The sequence below is a fragment of the Suncus etruscus genome, chromosome X (genome assembly GCF_024139225.1).
Source record: "Suncus etruscus isolate mSunEtr1 chromosome X, mSunEtr1.pri.cur, whole genome shotgun sequence".
Lineage (NCBI taxonomy): Eukaryota > Metazoa > Chordata > Mammalia > Eulipotyphla > Soricidae > Suncus > Suncus etruscus.
In genome coordinates, this window is record NC_064868.1 from 20,234,473 (window position 1) to 20,248,951 (window position 14,479).

A 14,479-nucleotide genomic window follows, 5' to 3' on the forward strand; every position below is an offset into this window, starting at 1 on the left:
TTTGTAAAAGGAAGAACTGGGTGGGAGAAGGGCAGGAAAGCTAGGGATAGTGTGTTGAAATATGGATGAGCAGAAGGACCATCTCACATCTGTGTGTGTCTTATTTGTGGAATAGTTCTTTTGGGAGTCAGAAAATAGCCCAAATAGCCGTTATTTTAAGTTTTCCATGTCTCCTTTTAACTGTAGTGTTTTAAATGTAGAAATGGTGTCGTGCCTTTTCTTCTCTCTCTCTCTTCCCCACTTCAAGCAGCCCTTGCTAAGAATTATTTAAATGAGATGCTAGGATTGAAGTTAGCAATTCAAGGTTGCTTTTCCTTGCTGTGGTTTGGAGCTCAAATTTAAGAAAAAATTCTATTTAATAGTCTAGGACGCTGATGGGTGGACGATCAGAGCGTAACGAGTTCTTGTTGCTTCATGCATTTTATGAAAACAACTATATTGTGCCTGACAAGCAGATTTTCAGAAAAACTCAGCAAAAAACGGTGGGTCCAAAATTGTATAGCATTTTGCCTTTTCTTATCCCCTCCCTCCCTATTTCACTACCTAGATAGTTTTTTGACTGATAACATCTGCTTCCAAGATAATGACTCCTCTGTATACTATGAGAGTACGTTAAGTTCCATTGGGTAGTTATTTCCTTTTCTGCTTTTCTCTGCACAGATAAAGAGTATCTGTGAGATGCAAAATTCTTTGAGGGAGGCATTAAGCTTCTTTCCTGGGCAACTGACTACATGGAAAGTGCTTTGCCATGTAGCCCTCCCCAAAGTCAGTTTCAATTGAAGCATTAATTTTCTTAAGTCCACGGGCCTTTTTAAAGTGCACTGTCACATTTTTATGAGCTAGTAAGATTAAGGTCACCACAGTCAGGCTTCTGTAATGGCTTCTGTCACATTGGAACTAAAACTTAAGCGACTGTTTTATCATCACTAACAGTAATTAATGCAGAATGATAATGTGATGTTAAACTATGATTCATGTGTATTTTATGCACACTACCAAAATTGACATAGGGCATATGAACATGAAGAATTTGACTTCTGTTGAGATATTGAATGTTAGCCATTAATATACGTTAGGACTGAGTTTTCAGCAAATGGATATGTTTTAAGATATATATATATATATATATATATATATATATATATATATATTAATGATGAGGTATCTCAAAGTTTATGTGGTAGGTAGGAAGATTAGTCGTATGGTTAGTACTCATTGATTCAAAAATAACTTAGTTTCCTTAAATTCAGAAACATTTGGGAGTAGAATTTGCATATGTATTAACTCAGATATAATAATTGTTTTGATAACTATTATGCTTGGCATTTTGTATGATTTGTGAAGATATTACAGTATTGTTTTTCCTTGCAGATTGGATGGGCCTATTAGAACTTGGTATTGCAACTGGGGAGAATCATAAGTCATAAGTTATCATAAGAATCATAAATTACTGGCTGGTCAATTATCTTTGTACTTGATATTAGGGAGATGATGATGAAGAAATTGATGGAGATCCCAGTAAAAATAAGAAAGGCCGTAAGAAAGCAGCTTATGCTGGAGGCTTGGTACTGGATCCCAAAGTTGGTAAGATTTGGATTAATTCCTGACATTAAGTAATTTTTTAAAGAAATATTTATTTATTTATTTATTTATTTATTTATTTATTTATTTATTTATTTATTTATTTATTTATTTAGTCTTTTGGTCCACACCCGGCAACACTCAGGTTACGCCTGGCTCTGTGCTCAAAAATAGCTCCTGGCAGGCTCGGTGGACCATATGGGATGCTGGGAAACAAACTGGGTCTGTCCCAGGTCAGCTTCATGCAAGGCAAATGCCCTACCGCTGTGCTACTGCTTCGGCCCAGTTAAAAAATTTCTTAATGCAGCTAGGTCTGAGAAACTAGAACTGCAGATGTTAGCAAATTGGTCTTATAATGACATAACTTTTTAGACTATTTTTATATGAATATCTTATTTACCAGATCTGGAAATAAATCACGTGGTATAAACTAATACGAATGTTTTTTGCTGTGTCCATAAAGATGCTATTTATGAATATCTAAATTTTGTGTGATTTTCAAGTATCTGGAAATATTACTGGTTTTGGGTGGAACCTAAAAGGTGTAAAATCTATTCTTTTTTTTGTTGTTGTTGGTTTTTGGGTCACATCCAGCAGCGCTCAGGGGTTACTCCTGACTCTATGCTCAGAAATCACTCCTGGCAGGCTCGGGGGACCATATGGGATGCTGGGATTGGAACCACCGACCTTCTGCATGCAAGGCAAACGCCTAACCTCCATGCTATCTCTCCAGCCCCAAAAAACTATTCTTAGTTTATGAATGGAATGGGAAAGAGGCTAGCCTGGATATGGTCTATGCATAGTTTGCTAAACCTGGTCCAGTATTGCCCTGTTATGGTTACCTTTGTTTTCTTCCAGCCACTCTTGCAGAGTGGCAATTCCTCTGTATATTATGCCAGGACCAGTTCATTTGGACAGGAAATGTCAAGATACAGACAGATAAGACCAAGTTGAAATTTAACAAGATTATTCCTATCTGTCATGAATGACAGAACTAAAAAGGATCTCCTTTTGATTTATAATCCTAGTACCTTTAAAGTGTGCAATCAAATAGTGCATTATAAAAAAAATATACATGTTCGGGGCCAGAGAGATAGGGCATTTGCCTTGCATTCAGAAGGACGGTGGTTCGAATTCCGGCATTCCATATGGTCCCCCCGAGCCTGCCAGGAGCGATTTCTGGGTGTAGAGCCAGGAGTAACCCCTGATCGTTGTCAGGTATGACCTAAAAACCAAATATATATGTGTGTGTATACATGTTTTTATTACTATACAATAATTTGGATTTTATCAAGTAACTGGAAGTCTGACATTTTGGACTAGAATTAATTTTATCACTAGTTTTTATTTTGGCCATATACTGGCTGTGATCATGGCTTCTAGCTCTGTTCAGGGATCACTCCTGGCAGGGCTTGGTCATATGCCATGCCGGGAATTGAATCTGGAGCAGCTGCATGCAAGGCATGTGTCCTACCCACAGCACTTTCTTTCTTTCTTTTTTTTTTTTTTTTTTTTTTGGTTTTTGGGCCACACCCAGCGATGCTCAGGGGTTACTCCTGGCTGTCTGCTCAGAAATAGCTCCTGGCAGGCACAGGGGACCATATGGTACACTGGGATTCGAACCAACCACCCTTGGTCCTGGATTGGCTGCTTGCAAGGCAAACGCCGCTGTGCTATCTCTCTGGGCCCACCCACAGCACTTTTCTCTGGCCTTTTATATATGTTTTAGTAAAACAGATCATTAATTCTTGGTGTTATCTCTAGGCTTGAGTTTTGACTGTGTTATTGGGTCAACAGTTTAACCTCTCTTAGCCTTTGCTCTTCTATGCAATACAAATCAGGTTAATATATAGCATACCAGGATTTTAAGATTTAGGTGATTGTTTAGTATGGAGTCTGTCACAGTGTAACCTATCAGTATATGTTTGCTGCTATTGTCTTAAATATAGGTGTTTTATCTTAAATCAGTATTTCTTACCGTGAAAATAACTGTTTGTAAATGTTTTTTAGAAATGCAGTTTTCTGGCCCCAGAGAGATAGCACAGCGATCCAGGACCATAGGTGGTTGATTCGAATCCCAGTGTCCCATATGGTTCCCCGTGCCTGCCAGGAGCTATTTCTGAGCAGACAGCCAGGAGTAACCCCTGAGCATGGGTCCGTGTGGCCCCAAAACCAAAAACCAAAAAAAAGAAATGCAGTTTTCTGTGTACCCTTTCCAAGTAAAAGGGTGCATCATTGCACTACCGACATTTCTATATATGTCTCTTATCTGATTTTAGTGCCATCTTTGTGGAAGATAATGAGCTGCCCTTTTTGAAGGGAGTATTTGTAGAATATACACTTCTCAACCACTCACTGTAGCAGGCCACTAAACATTTTGGGTTGAGAGTCATTGAGAATGCTTGCAAAGTAAGGAGAACTTAGCAACATGATTTTGAAGTGGATTTGACACTTTTTTTTGTTTGTTTTGTTTTTGGGCCACACCCGGTGGTGCTCAGGGGTGACTCCTGGCTGTCTGCTCAGAAATAGCTCCTGGCAGGCACGGGGGACAATATGGGACACTGGAATTCGAACCAACCACCTTTGGTCCTGGATCGCCTGCTTGCAAGGCAAACACGGCTGTGCTATCTCTCCGGGCAGGATTTGACACTTATCTCACTTGATAGGGAAAGTACTTTTGCCCTAATAATGGGGAGTGCCTGGAGGAAAGGACCTGCTATAGGTGGTGTCAGGGTAAGACAGGATCACTTTCCTCTTCTTTGTGACCCGCAATATTCACTCCTAAATAAGTAATTTTTGTGGAGTATAAGTCATCTAATTTGTTTTGTTTTGTTTTTGTTTCCAGGGCCACAGCCAGCAATGTTCAGGGGTTATTTCTGCCTTTGCATTCAGGAATTGCTCCCGAGAGTGCTTTGGGAACTATTTGGAAGGGCTTGTGCAAGGCATGCACCCTGTCCCCTGTGTGCTATCATCATTCTCATCCTATTTTTTTCCCTTTACTCAACCTCAGCTCTGGGGAGATATGTAGTTTCTGAAGTACTTAATAATATTTTATCTAATATGATAGTGGGATATTGTGGCTCTTTGTAAAAAAAAAAGACTTCTGACATGGCTTTGTAATTTCAGGTTTTTATGATAAGTTCGTTTTGCTTCTGGACTTCAACAGTTTATATCCTTCCATTATTCAAGAATTTAACATTTGTTTTACAACAGTTCAAAGAATTGCTTTAGAGGCGCAGAAAGTTACAGAGGTTTGTATTCAACTGGGTCTTGAAATTGAGAGTAAAATAGTACTTATGGCTATACTTCCAAGATTTACAATTTTATTTTTAGGCCAATGGTAAATCTATGGAAGTATAATTAAAATAAAATAAAATGGGGCGGTGGTGAATTAATGTTTAAAGAAAGAAGGAAGATTATCAAATACAACAGCCATCTAGTTTTTTTCTCTTAAAGAATGTGTTATTTTCCCTTCTCAGTGGCCAAACCAGGGGAAGGATTGGAAAAGAGATTCATACTGGTTTGTGTCTAGTTTAACAGCTTTTATTGAGCTATGCCTCTCATATCCTGCAGTTTGCTCATTTAAAGTGTACACTAAAGGGACTGTCCATGTAGTCACAAGATTTACAGCCTTCAGAATCTATTTTAAGGCATTTTTTTGGTTTTTGGGTCACATCCGGCAGTGCTCAGGGGTTACTCCGGGCTCTAGGCTCAGAAATTGCCCCTGGCAGGCTCAGGGGACCATATGGGATGCCGGGATTCAAACCACCATCCTTCCACATGCAAGGCAAATAAATGCCTTAGACATTTTTATTCTTCCAAGAACCTCTCTATCTTTTAGCAGTAAACATCCTCAGTCCTGGCATCCGTCCTTTTTTTTTTGACATCTGTATATTTAATTATTTGGGGCATTTCAATATAAATGGAATTGTAAAACTTGTCACTTGTTGTGTCTGACTTGATTCACATTGAGTACTGTTTCACAGTTGTACTTCCATTTATTTTTTTTGTTCGTTTTTGGAGCCACACCTGGTGACGCTCAGGGGTTACTCCTGGCTATGTGCTCAGAAATTGCTTCTGGCTTGGGGGACCATATGGGACGCCGGGGTATCGAACCATGGCCCGTCCTAGATTAGCGCATGCAAGGCAAACATCCTACCACTTGCGCCACCGGTTGGCCCCAAGTACTTCTTTTTTTTTAATTGCAGAATAATGTTCCATTTTCTGATGGCACACATACTTATTTATATATTACATTTTATTTTAGAATCATCAGGTCAGTTTATGTAAAAAGGCTCATTGGGATTTTGATAGGGATTGAATCTGTAGGGAGTCAGATGGGAGAGTATTGTCATCTTAACATAAAGTTGTAGAATAAGCTTCCCTAATAAATCAGCCATTAGATACCCGCCCAGCACTGTACCCTAATTTTTGCCTGTTCTAGAAAAGCATATGAATGGAACAATTCAACACATTCTTTATTTTTTGTATTTATATGTCTTTTTAATGATTTTGGTTATCCATATTTGAATATCAGTTATTCTTTGCTTTTAACTTATTATGAAATATCTCAGACCTTATCTCTTCTCCTGAGATGACCATTCAGATTTTTTCCCAGTTGTTGGCTATTAAAACTGTTGTAAACATTGCATGAAAAATCTTTTTGTGGGTGTATGCTTTGATTTTAAGGGGCTAAGGACTTAGGGAAAATGAGTATTATTTCTATGGGAAACAGCAAAGTATTTTTCTTAGTAGTTTAACCATTTTTATTCCCATAAACTATAGTGCAAAGTTGTTCCTATTTTTTCTGGCACTTGTTTTTTTAGTCTTCTAAATTATCAGCATGAAAACATTTAAAGTTTTGGGGCACACGAAGCAGTGCTTAGGGCTTCTGGCTCTGAACTCGGGATCACTCTTTGTGGGTATAGGAGACATTATGGGGTACCAGGAATCAAATCCAGATTAGCCATGTGTAAAGCAGACAACTTATTCAATCCTTGTCTCCTCTGAGAGGAATTTTTAAAATGAATTTAGTCACTAAGCAGACTTTTCAGAATAAGTCTTTTCAGTTGCCTCCCATGGCTGTAATCTAACCTGTGATGAGTTAGTTTATGTAGTGCTAATAATTTAATATATTGTTCTTCATATGTATAATCAATTGTAGGGAATTTGATTAGATACTTGAGCAGCAGAAGACATAAATTAATATCTCCATAGTGTTTCTCCTGGCTTTTTGGTACTTGTGGCTGAAGATGGTCTATTGGCCCTGTAGCTGTTGAATTTGTCTGTTTATTTTATCCAATCATGTGTTTGGGAGTCATTTGCTCTTCCATTTCCATATTCCATATTCCCAGAGAGAATCTGTTAGACTTATCCAGTTAGCAATTTTCTCTCTCAGTTGTAAGCACAGGAGTGCATTCATACAGTACAAATATGATAGTTAAGGTCTGCCTTATCTATGAGACTGGAAGATAGTTTTTCAGAGAAGGTATTGAGTAGACATTTGTAAAGGTGAAGGGCTGGGGGCACACTTTGCATGCAGTAGGCATGGGTTTGATCCCTGGCACTGCACTGTGTTTCCAAGCACCTCCAGTAGCAACTTTGAAGCTGTTAGCTAGTAGTAGTCTCTGAGCAACACCTATGGGATCCCTCAAAGGAACAAAACATACCAAAAGGACATGTATAATTGTGATGACCTCATGATTATTACTATCTGGCCTCTTTCCTGCTACTTGCCAAAATTCTTCCTCCTCCCACCACCATTTTATTTATTCCACCTTTGTAGTTTGGATTCTGGACCTATAATAGAATCATTCAGAGTTGGAAGGGACTTGAAAGATTATCCAATACTTTACATGTAGAAATGCAGCATTTTTTAATAAAAATATTTTTATTTAAACACCATGATTATAAACATGATTGTAGTTGGGTTTCAGTCATAAAAAGAACACCCCCCTTCACCAGCGCAACCTTCCCATCACCAGTGCTCCCATCTCCTTCCTCCCCCACCCCCTGCCTGTATTCAATACAGGCTTTCTACATCCCTCACTCACTAACATTGTTATGATAGTTCTCAGCATAGTTATTTCGCTAACTGCACTCACCACTCTTTGTGGTGAGCTTCATATCTTGAACCGGTCCTTCTGGTCCTCATCTCTGGGAATTATTTCAATGTCTTTTATTTTTCTTAAAATCCATAGATGAGTGAGACTATTCTGTGTGTGTCTCTCTCCCTCTGATTTATTTCACTCAGCATGATAGATTCCATGTATAGGAAAATTTCATGACTTCATCTCTCCTGATGGCTGCATAATACTCCATTTTGTATATGTACCAGTTTCTGTAGCCATTCATCTGTTGAAGGACATCATGGTTGTTTCCAGAGTCTGGCTATTGTAAATAAAACTATATGGGTGTGAATATAGGTATGAGGAAGGCATTTTTTTTGGTTTTTCGGGCCACACCCATTTGATGCTCAGGGGTTACTCCTGGCTAAGCTCTCAGAAATCACCCCTGGCTTGGGGGGACCATATGGGACACTGGGGGATAGAACCGCAGTCCTTCCTTGGCTAGCGCTTGCAAGGCAGACACCTTACCTCTAGCGCCACCTCGCCGGCCCCGAGGAAGGCATTTTTGAATTGTATTTTTGAGTTCGTAGGACATATCCCTAGGAGTAGTATAGCTGGAACAAATGGGAGCTCAAGTCCCAGTTTTTTGAGGAATCTCCAAATTGCTTTCCATAAGGGTTGGACTAGACGACATTCCCACCATAGTGAATAAGAGTTCCTTTCTCCCCACATCCCTGCCAGCACTGAATGTTCTTGTTCTTTGTGAGGTCTGCCAGTCTCTGTGGTATGAGATGATACCTCATTGTTGTTTTGATTTGCATCTCCCTTATGATTAGTGATGTGGAGCATTTTTTCATGTGTCTTTTGGTCATTTGTATTTCTTCTTTGAGAAATTGTTCATTTCTTCTCCCCAGTTTTTGATGGGGTTAGATGTTTTTTTCTTGTTAAGTTCTGCCAATAACTTGTATATTTTAGATATTAGCCCTTATTTGATGGGTATTGGGTGAATAGTTTCTCCCATTCTGTGGGTGGCTTTTGTATCCTAGGCTTTTGAGGTGCAGAAGCTTCTCAGCTTAAGATAGTCCCATTTGTGTATCTCTGCTTCGACTTGTTTGGAGAGTGCTGTTTCCTCCTTGAAGATGCCTTTAGTTTCATTGTCATGGAGTGTTTTACCTACGTGTTGTTTTATATACCTTATGGTTTCAGGTCTGATATCAAGGTCTTTAATCCACTTGTATTTGACCTTTGTGTAGGGTGTTAGATGGAGATCAGAGTTAATTTTTTTGCAAGTGGTTGACCAGTTGTGCCAACACCACTTGTTGAAGAGGCTTTCCTTGCTCCATTTTGCATTTCTTGCCCCTTTATTAAAGATTAATTGTAGATCTGGGGAGTATTCTAGTCTATTCCACTGATCTGAGGGTCTGTCTTTATTCCAATACCATGCTGTTTTAATTACTATAGCTTTGTAACACAGTTTAAAATTGACAAAAGTGATGCCTCTCATCAACCTTTTCCCAAGGGTTGCTCTAGCTATTCACAGGTGTTTATTGTTCCAGATGAATTTCAGGAGTGTTTGATCCACTTCTTTGAAGAATGTTATGGGTGAAATGCAGCATTTTATACCATTTTTTGGTCTAGTTTCCCATTTGGTTAAGAATACTAGAAGTGGGGCCGGGCGGTGGCGCTAGAGGTAAGGTGCCTGCCTTGCCTGCGCTAGCCTTGGACGGACTAAGGTTCGATCCCCCGGCGTCCCATATAGTCCCCCAAGCCAGGAGCAACTTCTGAGCGCATAGCCAGGAGTAACCCCTGAGCGTCAACGGGTGTGGCCCAAAAACCAAAAAAAAAAAAAAAAGAAAGAAAGAATACTAGAAGTGGTAATGCTGATTCTAGATTCTTTCGGTTTACATTTTATCTGTCTTCCATACTTGCTTGTAAAGAAAGTGGAATGTGTACTAAGATTTCTTTAGTAGATTTGTTATCTTCATCTGAACTATTGGAAAACAATAGGTCCTTGTTAATCCTGGAAGACTTCATTTGAAGATATTGATCTTTATAAAAAAGATACGTAGTAAAGGCTGAGTTATTAAATAGCATTGACTTCACATACTTCAAGCCAAGGATTTTATTTTTAATTCTAAACCTTTGAAAGGGCAAATGTGCCTCGCTTTTCTTTTCTACCTGTTAAGAGTATTATTAATGGAGATTCAAGAGAAATGATCTAATGACTTCTCCACTTTTTCCTGCTGTACATTTTTTTCTTTTTTCTTTTTTATCTTTTTTCTTTTTTGTCACACCCGGCAGTGCTCAGGGGTTACGCCTGGCTCTAGGCTCAGAAATCGCCCCTGGCAGGCACAGAGGACAATATGGGATGCCAGGATTTGAACCACAGTTCTTCTGCATGAAAGGCAAATGCCTTACCTCCATGCTATCTCTCCAGCCCCATGCTGTACATTTTTTAATGTAAAAAGACTGTTGCTTTTCTAAAATTCGCTATTCTATGATTGCAAAGCAATTTATAGATCAAAAGTAAATTACTTAAATGCTAAGGAATATATGTATTAATTTTTAGCAATGCCATGTTTTATTATGCTTTAAATTCTTTTTTTTTTTTGGTTTTGGGCCACACCCGGTGATGCTCAGGGGTTACTCCTGGCTGTCTGCTCAGAAATAGCTCCTGGCAGGCACGGGGGACCATATGGGACACCGGGATTTGAACCAACCACCTTTGGTCCTGGATCGGCTGCTTGCAAGGCAAACGCCGCTGTGCTATCTCTCCGGGCCCTATGCTTTAAATTCTTAAAAGAAATAGATAGCTTGGTGTTTAGATTTTGATATATTTTTTAGTTTAAGACATAGTAATTGCTAAGATTGTCCATACTTTAAAGAAGTCTATAGTATTTTATTTGGTAGCACACATTAGTTTAAAAAGTAGTTGAGCTGCTTCTGTGTTTTTTCCTTTTATGATCTTTGAGATTCCCAATGTTTTTAAAGTAATTTCCAAAACAATTTGCTCACAGAGTTTATTGAAGAGGGGAGAAGCTGGAGACAGTGTTTGTCATGCACATACCAATCCAGTTTTGATCCCTGTTATTTCATATGGTCCCCCGAGCACTGGCAGGAGTAATTTTTGAGTGCATAGCCAGGAATAACCCCTGAGCACTTCCATGTTAAGGCGAGCTGATATAGCTGTGTAAATGAGGGCAACGTTGATGTGCTTTGTAGCCCTCGCAGAACTTCCTTCCACCATCCCTGGATTGTTTATATTCACTCACGTGTGAGTAGCTTTTCGGTATGTGGTCCTAAAATAAAGCCCCCACAAATATTTTAGAAATTTACATTATGAGCACTAGGTTTATGTGACATTTCTTTTGCACATTCATCAGGATGAAGAACAAGAACAGATCCCCGAACTGCCAGATCCAAGCTTAGAAATGGGCATTTTGCCCAGAGAGATCCGAAAGCTGGTAGAACGGAGGAAACAAGTCAAACAACTCATGAAACAGCAAGATTTAAATCCAGACCTCATTCTCCAGGTACATCTCTTGAATCTCTTGAGAGAGATAGATAGATAGATAGAGAGAGAGAGAGAGAGAGAGAGAGAGAAGAGAGGAGAGAGAAGAGAGGAGAGAGAAGAGAGAAGAGAGAAGAGAGAAAAGAAGAGAGAGATTGGAGGGTGGTGTTGGTGTCTAGAATACGATGGTCTAGGAGTGCTTGAAACCTGATGCTGTGGGTAAATGCAGATTCTTGGTTGAGGTTTTTGGGTATGGAGCCATTCAGAGGCATTAAGAGGCCTCATAGTGGAAGGCTACCCTATTAGTCCAGCTGGACAGCTTCCTTCTGATTTGGGGGTACTTTGCAATCTGCATTTCCTTGCTTCTAAGAGACTAGGGGGTCTTGAATGAGAAGAAAGGTCTAACTTTACAAGGGCTCTTGTCTTTCAGTGATAGTCATGATTATCCTTTCTCACTGGTGGCATCTAATGCTTAATCATGTACAAATCTTAATGTTTGTCTCTTGTCCTTGTGTGGCCTGCAGTATGACATTCGACAGAAGGCGCTAAAACTCACAGCAAATAGTATGTACGGCTGCCTGGGATTTTCCTACAGCAGGTTTTACGCCAAACCACTGGCTGCTTTGGTGACATACAAAGGAAGGGAGGTAAATAGTGAACATTTTGTGCCTCTAAAATTGACCGTGTTGTTAATGATACATGTTACAGTATGTAATAGCTGAATATCTTACTTATTTATACAGCCTCAAATGCCCCTTAGGACACAATTGAGACATTTAAAAATTTAAATAAACATTCATTATTCACTTAATTTGTCTATTAAGTATATGAGTTTATTAAGCATATACTAGGTTCTGACCATTATTCTAGGCACATGGGATAGAATGCCCAGCAAGATATTTAGGTCTGAGGGACACATTTTTTTGGGTCACACCCGGCAGTACTCAGGGATTGCTCCTGGCCCTATGCTCAGAAATCACTCCTGGCAGGCTTGGGGGACGATATGGAATGCCGGGATTTGAACCACCGACCTTCTGCATGCAAGGCAAATGCCTTACCTCCTTGCTATCTCTCCAACCCCATGAGGGACACATTTTATTCAGGAACAGGGTGGAGAGGGAACATGAATTGGGGAGAGGTTAATTTTGGGAAATAAACCTTAAATTAATAAAGAAATTGGAAGATATGATAAATGTGAGAAAATAGGATATACCAAAATGCCTTGCAGATAAAGTTAGAGAAGGATAATATGGCTGTTGTAGGTTGGCCAGGGAAAGCTTTTTGAAAAGGTAATATGAATGAGACTTAAGTGTCATAGAGGAGCTTGTTTTTTTCTGATGTATGCTACAGAAAGGATATTAGAAAGGAGAATGCCTTTATTTGGGGATTATTGCTTGTTAGCTAGTGGAAGAGAGGGATTAAGAATTATATCATGGGGGTATTACTTTTGAAATTTTTCATAGCTCCTTGGGCATATTAATTAGGCAGTGGTGGTAGAAATTTACAGTTCCAGGAATACAACAGGACTAGAGTTACCAATTGAATTTACTTACTTTAGAAAAATGGGCCAGATATCAAATCTGAGCTACTGTCACTTTGTGACCACTATATGCTTTATCTGCTTAGTACCATGTGCATGGGGTTTTCTTCTCAGTCTCAGTGAGGTAGTGATTTTGTACAGAGTGCTTAGATTGGTAGTTTCAACTCAGAATGTTCTAGAGCAGGTGTGGCAAACTCTGGCTGAGAGTCAGTTTCAGCCTGCCATCTTTTTTAAAAAAATATATAACCCTGTTGTAGAACTGGGCCATTTCTTAGCCAACAAGATGTCATTTGTGGGCTTCTGCTATTTAATTTTATAAGTAAAGTTGGGTTTTTTTGGGGGAAAGTGCTTTGGGGGCCACAATTGGAATCATTTGGAATTTACTCTTGGATCTGTTCTCAGGGATCACTCCTGATGGTTGATTGGGGATTACAAACTTATTAGCTGTAACCCTGTACTATCTCTCTGGCCCCTTTTAAAATAAAGCTTTATTGAAGCACAGCCATGCTCATCCATTAATATATTGCCTTAGTTGTTTTTTATGTTACAACATCAGAATTGAGTAGTCAAAGATACAAGACGTGCATGTCCCACAAAGCTTGACCAGTTTACTGTCAAACTGTTTTTAAAAATAGACTTTGTTCCTCCCTGATTTAGTTAGTATCAATTAGCCTTTTCCAAATAAACTTTGATTTTTTTTTCCTTTTTGGTTTTTGGGCCACACCCAGTGGCACTCAGGGTTTATTCCTGGCTCTGCACTCAGAAATTGCTCCTGGCAGGCTCAGAGGACCATATGGGATGCCAGAAGTCGAACACAGGTCCACTCTGGGTCTGCCATGTGCAAGGCAAATGCCCTACCCACTGTGCTATCTCTCCAGCCCCCTCCAAATAAACTTTGAGATGCTGAAAATATTCTTATTTGCACTGGTTAAGTGACTAGCAAGCACTTAATATATGGCTAGTGGCAACTGAGTTGAGGCACTAGACACGGGAGTTAGATTGCATTATAATCCATTTGATCTGAAATAGCCACTTGTAGCTGGTGGCTACTACATGCGTGGCATAGCTTGGATTTAGCTGGCTTGAAGCAGGTGATGCTGAGAGCTGTTCTTTCATAGCAGTGCTTATTTCAAGATTTGACTTGAGGTTCAGGGAGGAAGGGCATGCGAGTTGATACACCCACAGTTCTTGAGATTTCCCTCACTTCCTACAAGAGTCTGATTTAGGCAATAACATTCTCACTTTGCAGACAAAGAACCTGAAACTCAAATTGCTGAAGGAGAGCAAGTGACTGTGCTTCTGGAACCTTCCACACTGCTTGCAAGGCTTTCCTGCCCAGTGGAGGGTTTTCTGCCCACCACATCTTTCATGAACATCTAGTTCTATACTTTCTTATATTCCTTAAAGACTGTCTTTTTTTTTGATATTCATCTCAAAAGAGGCCTTCTTTTCTGTGTTTTTTTTTGGGGGGGGGTCACACCTGGCTGCATTCAGGGGTTACTCCTGGCCCCATGCTCAGAAATCGCTCCTGGCAGGCTCAGGGGACCATATGGGATGCCGGGATTCAAACCACTGACCTTGCATGCAAGGCAAACGCTTTACCTCCATGCTATCTCTCCGGCCCCAAAAGAGGCCTTTATTTTATATGAGAAGATGAAAGTGTTTCAGGGGCTAGTTGAAGTGAGGGAAGGATGTTTTTCATTTCTTTGGCTAAGTTTATTTTAAAATTATTTAAATTTTATTTCTATATATGTATCCAGTGGCTTCTGATCAAATACC

At 39.6% G+C, this 14,479-nt stretch overlaps 1 protein-coding gene across 1 annotated transcript in view; it reads left to right on the forward strand.

Annotated features, from left to right (window-relative positions):
* POLA1 (DNA polymerase alpha 1, catalytic subunit) overlaps window positions 1–14,479 on the forward strand; it is a 340,991-nt gene that overhangs the window by 45,663 nt on the left and 280,849 nt on the right. The window contains exons 22-26 of the mRNA XM_049766833.1: window positions 363–482; window positions 1,485–1,584; window positions 4,708–4,832; window positions 11,033–11,182; window positions 11,685–11,807. Of these exons, the coding sequence (XP_049622790.1) occupies window positions 363–482; window positions 1,485–1,584; window positions 4,708–4,832; window positions 11,033–11,182; window positions 11,685–11,807 (618 nt within the window). The remainder of the gene's footprint in view (window positions 1–362; window positions 483–1,484; window positions 1,585–4,707; window positions 4,833–11,032; window positions 11,183–11,684; window positions 11,808–14,479) is intronic.